Genomic DNA, 11,344 nt, shown 5'->3' with positions numbered 1-11,344 from the left:
GCCACAGCTCTGAGTTCGACTGTCTGTCCAGGCTCCAGCTCTGCCTTCCTCTGACTACTCCTTTCCCTCTTGGCTCTGGCTCCTAAGTCCTCAAAGTTGCCTAACCTGTTTGGAGTCTCTTTGCCTTCCCACCCCCCACTAGTGCTCTGCAGGGGGCAGCAGAGCACCCTCCCCCTCCCCCCTGTTCAATGCAACTCAGACCTCACCACACAATTCAAGCCAATTCATCAGACAATTCACATCAAGCAATTCAACCCAAATCTTGCAGGCATGCCTTACAGGACTGGAAGTTGTCCACGGCCTGAGCTGCAAAGGAGTCCACACGGGCCCAGAGTACCCAGACTTTGGTGCAGTCCACATATGCACAGAGTCACAAAGCAGACACCTGTCAGACCCACACCATACACCCCTGAGAGCTCAGCCAGTTCCTTGGGCCCTGGCTTTCCTGGTGCTTGAGGTTCTCTTCTGGGTTGAGGACAGGGAAGAAGGACACAGCCTGATCCTAGAGTAGGTGAAGTATGTGGAGGCAGTGCCAGGACAGCCCCCAGGGCTACCCTATCCCTCCAACAGCCCTCCTTACCTCACCCTCTAAGTCTGAATCTCTTCCCAGCCTTGCCAAACACTCCTGTGGGTCAGTGGGCCAGTGACACTCAAAGGAAAGAAACAATAAGTTGGAGCACACCCTGATCCCAGATTCTCAGACCCTGGTGGGACTCGCGAACTCCTTTCTCAAAGGAAGGGAGAATTTCTGGAGAGAGTGAAGATGCTCACTTGGTTACTGCTGAGAACCTTACCCTATCCTGTCCTGCCCCACAGAGTCACCTAGTACCCAGCCATACAAACTATGAGTGCGAACCAAGTGTAGAGAAAATGAAGGCTGCTGGGAACAAATGGCCACAAGGTGGCTGCATATGGTTTCCCTGCTGATGGCTCTGAAGCTCTGAGCTATCCTGTTCCTGAGCCTTCTTATGCCCTTCTTAGCTTGCTCATTGTGCCAGCCATGCCAGTGCTCATATTTCTGGGAGTCCTAGTGTGTGGATGTAGCCCTCTGTAGGAGGGATATCAGCAGACACCCTGATATCTGTCCTCCCAGACCCACAAAATGCCATTTGCAAAAATGATTCAAGACCCCTGGGTTTTATTTGAATCTAGAGATTGCAGGCCTTGTCCCCTGTGAGACCCAATGCCCTGGGCTGAGGAGGGAGGGGAGTGGCTGCACTGAGCCACACCTCTGGTCCACAGGTGGGGTGAGGGTATGGTTTCCAAGTGCTGATAGGCCTGTATAGGGAAGATCTTGGAGAGGGCTCGGGTTCCCCGAGGGCAGGAGAATCGTGGACTAGAGCTCTTCCTTTGAGACTGATGCCTCCTCCATGCAGGCTCCCTGGGGACCCTCACACAGCAGTGCCTCCAGAGCCTCTTGGCCTTGCTGGTGTGTTTCGTAGATCTGGTCTTCTCCAAACTCTCCCAGGTAGTGCAGGCATGTTTTGGAGAGCCTAGGGAAGCCCAGCAGGAGCCTCAGACTCTCTCCAGTTCATAGGAAAGTGAAGGGGCAAACCAAGACTCCAAGAGCTCTGCCCCAGCCCCCAGCCCTCCATCATCACCTGCTGGGCCAGGGCCCCCCGGTCATCACCACATGGATTCTTGGTTGAGGCTCCTTGCCAAGTCCTGGGCCCACAAGACGCTTCGCCTGGTTTACTTCACGTACTCCATAGCTGATGGTAGTGGGTGGGATGCAAGAAGTGTAGTATTGGTGCGAGCCTGGCCAGGGACTCCATAATGACCTTTCTGCTGGCTAACTGCTCTCCCATTTGCTCCTAGCACCAGAGCCCAGACTTCATCCTAGCCAGCCCCTCCCTTAAGCCATAGTCCCATAGTGTGTGCTTGTGGAGGGACACGGGAGGGTAGGAGGGGTCTGTCCCCAGCAGCCTTGCCCCTTGGAGGAGAGAGGCAGGGGCTAAATCAGCAACTCACTCTTGCCAGCTCTGCGAGCAGCTCTGGTCCAGGACATCCGTGTAAACTGACTCAGTCAACTCCGGCCTCTCCCTGGAGTCAGGAGTATGAAACTTGGCCTCTGCTTTTGCCAAATGTTGCCACATCTGGAATAAGGAGGGATTGATAGACAGGCTTTGGGAGTGCTGGCCAGTTGAAGAAGGAGGGAGGACGGGAATTAAAGTATTTGGGGAGAATGAAGTAGCAAAGGAGCCGTTGATACAGAAGTACCTATAGGGAAGGGTATGGGACCTCTTACCCAGATCTAGAAAGCTGGCTCAATCCTGTAATTCTAGCTACTCAGGAGGCTGAGATCTGAGGATTGAGGTTCAAAGCCAGTCTGGGCCCTAAAGACCGTGAGACTCTGATCTCCAATTAACCACTAGAAAAGTGGAAGTGGCACTGTGGCTCAAGAGATAGGGCAGTAGCCTTGAACTGAAGAGCTCAGGGACATTGCCCAGGCTCAGAGTTCAACCTCCACAACTAACAAAAAGAGAGAGAGCGAGAGCGAGAGCGAGAGAGAGAGAGAGAGGGAGAGAGAGAGAGAAAGAGTATAAGGGTCTATGCTAATGAAGGCAAGGTCCCCTAAACTGGGGTGAGGGTGGAAATGCTAGGCTAGGCCTGGATCCTAAGGCTCTTCCCCCAGGGCACATGTCATTTGTTTATATATGTGCCAGTCCTAGGGCTTGAATATATATATATAATAGAATATATTACATGATATATATTATATATCATATAATATTATATATTCTATATTATAATACATTATATATATATATATATAATTTTTTTTGCCAGTTCTGGGCTTGGGCTCAGGGCCTAAGCACTGTCCTTGGGTTTTCTCAAGGAAAGAGTTCTACCACTTGAGCCATAGCATCATTTCTGGCTTTTTTCCATGTATGTGGTACCAAGGAATCGAGTGCATGCTAGGCAAGCACCCTACCACTAGGTCAAACTCCTGGCCCCCTGAGCTCTTTTTTTCAAGGCGCTCTACCACTTAAACCACAGCTCCAATTTGGACTCTTTTTGTGGTTTACAGGAAAGTCAGTCTCAGGACTTTGCTGCCTGGGCTGGCTTTTGAACTGTGATCTTCAGATCTCAGCCTTTTGAACAGCTAGAAGTACAGGAGTGTACCACCAGCACCCAGCCTGGCACATGTTAGCTTAAACCACAGGAACAAGAAAGAAGGAAGAGAAAAAGAAAGAACATTAACAAAGCCCAGTGTTCCGTGACATAGACACTTGCAGTTTCCCCCACCCCCAGACCTAACCTAGGCACAGAAGCCTATTTCTCCTGAGCAAGCGGCCATTGAGACACTTACACAGACACGCATGCCCCCACCATGCACATGTGGGCACCAGGTACACATATATGATGTTATCCCATGATCTGAGGGGAGGGAGTCTAAACCTACGGATGGCACAGACAGGGAAAAGTTTGAAGAGTCAAAGGAGTGATTCCCCGCGGTCTCCAAGTACTATAGGGATATCCCAAAGTGTCTGTTTGTATTGGGCAGGCAGATATGTAAACTAAGGCACGGGGTGCATGTGAAATGGCAATATCATGGGAAGCTGAGTCGGGCAGGGTACAGAAGGCTGAGGATCAAAGGCCAGTCAGTGATGGAATCTGAGGTAGAAAAGGATCTGGCTTAGGGGGATCTCGATAGAACTAGGGAGTATTCTGGGGAGAACTTACCTGGTAGGCCACAGCCCTACAGGCATCACAGCGCATGTGAGCAGGCATATGAGCTGAGTATTTCTCCTCCTCATCTAGCTGTGGGGCAGTAGCTGAAAGTGAGGCTATGTCCCCAAGATCCCCTGAGATAGCCCAGGCACCCAACAGCAACAGCAGTGGTGGTAGCAGCTTCATGGTCTCTGGAGTCAGTTCAGTGAGCATGGGGCTGTGGTTGAGGCACAAATGTGCAGGTGCGCTTGTGCACTGCTGGTGGCCCAGACCAATGGGAAGCCGACACCTCACCCCTCCCATCCTTCCCCTCTCCCCCAGAGATGCCACGTGTGCATGCTGGACTCTACTACAGGATCCTGGCTCCAGCCAGCTTGGCTCCATTTCATAGATGGGAAGCAATGAGGCAAGGAGAGTGGTTAGACCTGGGTGAGTACTCATGGGGCCAATGGCTGGCACATGCTGTGAACTGACCAAATGTCAGGTACTAGGCTGAGTACCTTATGAGGGGAGGTGGCTGGTCACATCATCATCCTTATTCTGATGCTGAGGACAGGGAAGCTCAGAGAAAAGTGACAAATACTGTAGATAAAGGAGCTATGCTAAGAATGGAATCTAAGTCCCACTGGTCACTCAGACACCAGCCACAAGTGTGGCTGCCAGTCTAGGGCTCCCTCCCTGGAAGATAAATTTGCTGAGGTGTGACAGGGGCATCGTGCATGTACATACTCTCCAACCCGGGACTCCCGTCTGCCCAGGCCTTGAAGGGCATGAGTAAGGGTATCCGTCAAGAGATGGCAGCAGCACCAGACATTGATGGTAGCTAGCTAATCAAGCGGTTAAGAGATCTGAGGACTGAGGTTTAAAGCCAGCCCAGGCAGAAAAGTCTGTGAGACTATTATCTATTAGCCATCAAAAAGCCAGAAATAGACCTGTATCTCAAGTAGTAGAGCCCCATCCTTGAGTGGAAAAAGCTAAGGGACAGTGCTTATGGTCTGAGTTCAAGCCCCAGTACCTGTACCAGTACCAATACACACACACACACACACACACACACACACACACACACACACACACACACACGAGATGGTGGCAGGAAATTAGGCACCTAAGAGCAGTCATCATTTCAGCCATGATGGCTCCATGGTCAGACATTTATTGCACACTAGGATGAGGTGAAACACCCACGGGCATGCCATCCAGATCCATGTCCCTAACCAAGAGACATTAAGACTACAGTATTCTCTTTGTTCCAGAAGACTCATTCTTCATCTAGTCAGCTTCCAGTCCATGGCAAGGGGACAAAGACTCTAAGGGATCTGGACCCCTAAAGGCATAGAATAAGGAAAGCATTGATCCCCATCCCTGACACTGCTTCTGATGGAACTATCCTTCCTAAAGCTCATAATGTCACAGCTCAGCCCACACAGGTCTGACTAATTTAGACTCCGAGCTACACTGACCCCATGAAGACCAGCTCCCATGGATTTTCCCCTAGGTTCCCTCAGCCTTTCTCAGAGACTCAGGGTAGTCTGAGCACAAGTTTTGAGTCCTTCCTGTATTGTGACTGACAGTGTTCAGTGTTTCCAGGACATTGTTGTCACATCTGTTCTTGGGGTAGTGAAACCAGCTAGAGTCTTGGGGCCCACCAGCCTGCACTCTACCTTGCAGTCCTCTTGCTGCCAGCTCTAACTCATTTTCAGTCACCCAGAGGAGTAAGAGGCTCCCCTGGGACAATCATTCTCCAGTTTAGAAGTCCTTCCTGCTCCCTACCTAGGGGGAAATGGGTGAAGTCCCCATTCTCAAAATGAGCAAACACAGCTCTGATGGCTGAGAGAAACCAGTTAAAGACTGGCCTGGAGAGAAGAAAGAGGGGCCAGGCTTCCCCGCTGGGACCAGAGCTACCTAACCTACCTCACTCCAGTCTTCTAATTCCAGTCCTCCACAGCCCCTCCTCTACCTGCCATTTCTACAGTTCCCTTTCTGAAACCCTGAGACCAGCACTGACTACTTTCTCCCACAGCCCATGAAGCCTGTAATCCCAGCACTTAGGAAACTGAGGCAGGAGGATGAAGAACTTCAGACCAGACGCCCATAGCTCATGCCTGCAATCCTAGTTATTCAGGAGGCTGAGATTTGAGGATTGTAGTTTGAAGCCAGCCAGGGCAGGAAAAGCCCAAGAGATTCTTATATCCAATTAACTACAAGAAGCCAGAAGTGGAGCTATGATTCAAGTGGTAGAGAGCTAGCTAGCCTTGGACAGAAGTGCTTGGGCCTGAGGTACAAGTCCGAGCACGGGCACATACACACACCATTTTAGGCCAGCTTGAGCTGTACAATGAGCCCGTATCTCAAACAAAACAAGAACTTCGATAGCCTGAGTCCTTCCCCTCTATCTTCACTTCCAGTACCTTCCGCTCTTCTGTCTCGTGTCACATCAACTGCACTCACCCGTCAGGGAGGAGCAGACATCATCCCTGCTGCCCCTGTGAAATTCTATTAGCTCCCCCAGCTGCCCTCACTTTTACCTATTCCCTTGCCTGTATCCTCACATACACAACACACCACCCCCTGGGAATGCCTGGGGAGGGGATCTGCGTTGTTGTCCTGGAGGGAAGTCAGCAGTCACTTGCTGAGCTCCAGCTCCATTAGCCAGGAATCTCAGATACATTCACCAAAGGACCCTCACCCTTTAGCTAACTAGGACAGACCAGTTAATAAGATTGCAAGCTCCCGCTGTTCAGGAAAGGCCCACTCCACGAGGATTGGGTCACGGGCCTTACAAGGGGAATGCAGAGCCCTTGCCGGGCTGGACCAGACCTGAGCTGCAGGGCGGGGCGCAGAGGAGCAGAGGCGGGGCAGGACTGGGGGTTCCGCTCACCGGCAGGTAGTACATCCCGTCCAGGGGCCCTGCCTCAGAGGCCCAGGGTAGGTGGGGACTGCCAAGGGCAGGGTTAGGGGACGGCGGCAGGGAAAGGCCAGAGACAGGCCCGTAGGCCGGCGGGTAGAGGCCGGGCCCCAGGGCCATCGGGGTGTACACGTGTCGGGGTGGCCCCGGAGATGAGGGCGGCAGCAGCACCTCTACATACTGCCCACTCTCGGGGTCGAAGAGCAGCCGGAGTCTGGGCTGCCGCGGCGCCTCCACGAAGTAGTAGCGGCCGCTCTCGGGGTCCACCAGGACCCTCCCCGGGGGTGCGGCTCCCGGCGGTCTCCGCGCCGCCTGGGCGGGGCCTTGGGGGATCCCCCCCGCGGGAGGGGCCGAGGCCGCTCGGGGCTGCGGCCGGGGCGGGGCGGGCCTGCCCGCGGGCACCGGGGGCTCAGGCGGGAGGGGCGCCTCCACGGCGGCGGGCTCCGGGGTCACCCGAGATGTCTCCAAGTTGGGGCGCGCCTGAGGGGAGCCGGGGCGGGGTAGTCGGGTCCCCACTGTCCCTGCGGGGGGCCGCTTGGGTAGGGTGCGAGCTCCGCCTGGGGGGCTGGTCCGACCCTCGCCGTCCAGGACGAGATGCTCCGCGCTTGTGGCTTGTGGCTTCTCTTGGCTCGTACCTCGAACTCGGGTTCCCGGGGTTCTGTCTAGTCGTGGGCCCAAGGCCAGGGCGCCAGGCAGACGGATCTCCGTGCGCGCGAAGGGTTTAGCGGTGCTGTTCTCTGCCCTCCGCCGCAGGACCCCGTTCGGCTGCGGGGCGTCCGGGGGGACGGTGTGGAGGGATTGTTCTGGGGACTCGTAGGGGTGCGGCACGACGGGTAGAAAATCCTTGAGAAAAACCGAAGTGTAGTGAGCTGGGGCGGGGGACCCCAGCGCCGGTGGCTCTTGCGCCTTGGATGCGACGCCATCTCCTCCGCAAGGCGGTGCGGGAGGCGTGGGCAGCGCGGAGCGTGGGCTCCCCGCGGGAAAGCTTGGCGCGTAAGTGTTCTTCACTATCTTGCGCACGTCTCGCGGCCGCGGAACGGCCACGCGCGGGCGTCCAGAAGCTGCTTCTCCCGAGCCCAGGGCCTCGGGGCGCTCATGGTCGTCCAGGGGGATGGCGAGATGACCACGGGGCGGCTCCAGTGCTTCTACCTCTGGCGGTGGCTGACTGCCTCGGAGGGCAAGATCCAGAAACTCCTGTGTGGGCGAGCCCTGCACCTCGATTGATTCTGGAGACCCTGGTGAGGATGGTGCAGGTGACGCCAGCTCTCCAGCTACGCCGTTCATGGATGAGCCCGGCTCCACAGGACCCCAAGTCTCCTGGGGCGAATGGGTCTCAAGGGGACCATCTGGTGCCTCCCACCGGAACGAGGCTGGAGGAGCCAGGCCCCCACCCCGCCCAGTGCCATCCCTGACGTCCGGATGCCCGACTTCCCACGGGGAAAGAGCTTCGGGGGACGGGCTCCCTGCTCTCTGTGGCCACGAGGGAAAAGTTGGAGGGGAAGGGCTTCTCCTGCTGACAATTTCCTCAACCTTGGCATTCTGGTTTTCCCACGCAGAAGATGCTTCCGGGAAGGACGGGTTAGTCACCCGCCAGACATTCCGACCACACTGGGGCAGGTTTTGGGGAGGTGAGCGGAGAGGACCGCACGGGGCCCCATTTGGAGACTGGCACGGCGGCGGGGACGGGGACGGGGGTGGGGACGGGCTCCTGGTTCTCACGGCTCTACTCCGATCCTCCCACAGGGCCCTGGACTGCAAAGGGGGATTCGGTGCCCTGGTGACAATTCGATCCGGAGCCTCCGGAGGGAACCGAGTCTTGTGTTCTTGGTTGTGTAGCTCCTGACTCTTCTCCTCCGACTGTAAGAAGATGCTGGAACTAACAGGACCCAGTGGCTCGGTCCCGGGCGCGGGCTTGTCGCGCCGAATCGCGCGTTCGCGGAGGCTGGGCCAAGGCCGTGGGGCTCTGGCGGGGGCCGAACTATGTTGTGCGCGGGGTGGCCGAGATCTCCCCTCTTCCCGGACCACGCGGTTGCCACCAGATGCTTCCTGCGTCTTCGGTTCTGGCCGCCCCGTGGGTCTAAACGTGACCTCTGGGGCAGGAGCCGCGGCGCCCAGTTTTCTGGCCAGCGCCGTCTGCACAAGCCCCGCGGCGGCTTTCAGGCGACCCAGAGACTCATCCAGGGATCCGGTGCGCAGGAGCAGTCGAGGGCGCGGGGTGTCCGTCACCTGCTGGGGACTCTGGGGCCGGGGGCGCAGCTCGATCTGCCGCTTGGGGACGGTTCGGGGCCTCGCGGGCGCGGCGCGCGCCTCCAGCGCCACCTCCACACACTCGAACTGCGTGGAGACCTCAGGACTCTGCCCACGTGGCCGCACCTCCAGGTAGGTGGCCCAGCGGGAGCCACCGTCGGGGGCCGGGGACCGCGGCGGGGTGGGAGACGCTGGCTCGGGCGGCGAGGGGCTGTCGGAGACCCGCGCCGGGAGCGGCTGCACCTGGCCATCCTCGGCGTCCGAGCGGCTGAACAGAGGCCCGGCGCTGAAGATGACTTCCATCTCCCCCGACGGCAGCATGCGCAGCTGGGGCTGGGGTGGCGGCGGGCCGGAGCCCGGGCCTCGCGGGAAACCCGAGCCTGACCAGTGCTGCTGGCGGCTATTCTGGGCGCTGACGGACAGGAGAGGCTGCGCGCCCGCCCCCCGCCCCGGGGCCACCCAGAGCCAATTCGCTGGGCCTTCCGCGTCCGGCCCGAAGTCCGGGGGCTCCGGAGAATCCGGAGCCGTGTGGTAGGAGCCAGAAGAACCTGAAGAATCCTGGCGCCGCGCGGGGGCCGCGGGCAGCCGCCTTGGGAGCCCAGGCTGGGCTGGCGGGGCGAGTGCGGTCAGCATGGTGGGCCGGACACCTCGCTCTACCTCCCTCGCGACGCCTCCGCCGGCGGCGTCTCCGCTGTCCCCGCCCCGCCCGGGATGCCGTGGGGGGTCAGAGCGCCTTAAAGCGGCCGCGTCCCCGCCGGAGCCGGCAGCAGTGGCGGTAGGAGAGACCTGCGCCCCTCACCCCACACTCTGCACCTCCAAGCACCCCCAGGCCGAACCTCCTCGAGCGCCTGAGGTGGCCCTCCAGGCTTTGGTTGACAGGCCGGTGAGAGGAAGGCAAGCCTAACTTTGGAAACTTTGGAGTCAGCAGTTAGGCCCACCACCACCTCACACAGGTAGGCAGGAACTTGCTTGGGATGCAGAGACAGTCTGCAAATTAAGGCTGGGTCAGGAAACCTCACCTTCAGGCCCGTGAACTCAAGTTCGGCTAGCAATTTCAGCTTCCCCATGGCTTTTAAGTCCTCCCTGATCCTCTCATGGCTCAGGGCTCCCTCCGGAACGTCAAGGACACCCCCCAACCCCAGGCGCCCCTCACACACTTTACTAGAGCTAGAAGCATCACTAGACAACTCCACCTCCCCCATACTCCAGAAGTTATACCAGACTCTCAGGAAGGTGCTGGCTAGACCACGGGTGAGACCTATTGGAAAGGGCTGGAGTGGATAGTTCACAAGATGACTTAGCTTTAGAGGCTGGTTCCCTCCTAAGCCTTCTGAGGCCCTCACAAAGCCCCCACTGCGGGCTCCCCACCTCCAACCTTTGGTCCTCCTCTTAAGACAGGTGGGGGCTGGGAAATCTACCACCTGTTATTCTCTTATGACAATGGGCCCAACTTGCCCTTAAACTTCTGGCGTCAAGGTCCTGCTATGACTCAGGTTGCAGCTGGCTTTGGAGCAATGGCCCCACCTACCCGCGCATTTTCACAGTGACCCAGCAGAAGCTAAAGTTGACAGATGTGACTCAGCCTCCTGGGTCTCCTGCCTGATGTCCCCATGATCACTTTGGGTACATGGATGACTTCTGCAAGGATTTGGCCTGTCCATCATGGCAGCTTGAGATAGTTGTGGCCCCCTCTCAACTGGTCTTCCACTTTCAAATAGATGCAGCATCGTCAACCCCACCCCCACCCCATCTACTTGTGAAGACTGGTGAGCTTGTTTGAAGGTATAAGGTGCCAGCATCACACATAGGTATGAATTTTTGTTGGTGGTGGGGTTTGAACTCTGGACCTGGGCACTGTTTCTGAGCATTTCAGCTCCAGGCTACTGCTCTACCCTTTGAGCCACAGCACCACTTCCGGTTTTCTGATGGTTAATTGGAGATAAGTCTTACAGACTTTCATGCTGAGGCTGGCTTTAAACCATGATCCTCAGATCTCAGCCTCCTGAATAGCTAGGATTACAGGTATGAGTCACCAGTACCTGGCTAGGTATGACATACATTTTTTTTTTTTTTTGTCAGTCCTGGGCTTGAGCTCAGGGCCTGAGCACTGTCCTTGGACTTTCTCAAGGCTAGAGCTCTACCACTTGAGCCTCAGCACCACTTCTGGCTTTTTTCTATGTATGTGGTACCAAAGAATCAAACCTGGGTCTTCATGCATGCTAGGCAAGCACTTTAACCACTCGGCCAAACTCCCGGCCAACATACATTCTTGTAACAACTGATTTCCCAGATTCAGGCTTGCTTTTGTGGGCATTTCTGTGTCTCCCTGTTTCTCCCTCCCTCTCCTCTCTCTCTCTCTCTCTTTCTCATACACACACACACACACACACACACACACACACACACACACACACTCTCCTGTAATCAATCTGAGAGCTAAATTTACAGAGTGGTGTGGGATGTTACTGGGGTAACCATGAATGTTTACATAGAAAAAGATTAGAATGCCCAAAG

The 11,344-nt window shown here is 56.4% G+C and overlaps 2 protein-coding genes across 2 annotated transcripts; both read right to left on the bottom strand.

Annotated features, from left to right (window-relative positions):
* Positions 1-1,306: 1,306 nt before the first annotated feature.
* Positions 1,307-3,895, bottom strand: Mzb1 (marginal zone B and B1 cell specific protein). The gene is made up of 4 exons (XM_090331100.1): positions 3,688-3,895; positions 1,972-2,096; positions 1,602-1,712; positions 1,307-1,493 (listed from the first exon to the last, which is right to left on the bottom strand). The coding sequence occupies exons 1-4, from the start codon at positions 3,886-3,888 to the stop codon at positions 1,337-1,339; spliced, it is 594 nt and encodes a 197-aa protein (XP_090187226.1). The 5' UTR covers positions 3,889-3,895; the 3' UTR covers positions 1,307-1,336.
* Positions 3,896-5,671: 1,776 nt separating this feature from the next.
* Positions 5,672-9,463, bottom strand: Prob1 (proline rich basic protein 1). Its single transcript, XM_090331426.1, has one exon. The coding sequence runs from the start codon at positions 9,461-9,463 to the stop codon at positions 6,455-6,457; it is 3,009 nt and encodes a 1,002-aa protein (XP_090187552.1). The 3' UTR covers positions 5,672-6,454.
* Between the last annotated feature and the right edge of the window lie 1,881 nt (positions 9,464-11,344).

This window comes from Megascapheus bottae, chromosome 4 (genome assembly GCF_031878675.1).
Source record: "Megascapheus bottae isolate mThoBot1 chromosome 4, mThoBot2.hap1, whole genome shotgun sequence".
Classification (NCBI taxonomy): domain Eukaryota; kingdom Metazoa; phylum Chordata; class Mammalia; order Rodentia; family Geomyidae; genus Megascapheus; species Megascapheus bottae.
Note: the sequence above shows the minus strand (reverse complement) of the source record. Positions and strands in the feature narration are given on the sequence as shown.

What these genes read in the sequence shown, in the direction of transcription:
- Mzb1 (XM_090331100.1), bottom strand. Translation starts at nt 3,888, where the DNA reads ATGCTCACTGAACTGACTCCAGAGACCATGAAGCTGCTACCACCACTG. An exon ending in GTAGGGCTGTGGCCTACCAG is followed by an intron (nt 2,097 to 3,687) that starts GTAAGTTCTCCC and finishes TCCTTATTCCAG; the next exon opens with ATGTGGCAACATTTGGCAAA. An exon ending in TGCTCGCAGAGCTGGCAAGA is followed by an intron (nt 1,713 to 1,971) that starts GTGAGTTGCTGA and finishes CACTACCATCAG; the next exon opens with CTATGGAGTACGTGAAGTAA.
- Prob1 (XM_090331426.1), bottom strand. Translation starts at nt 9,463, where the DNA reads ATGCTGACCGCACTCGCCCCGCCAGCCCAGCCTGGGCTCCCAAGGCGG.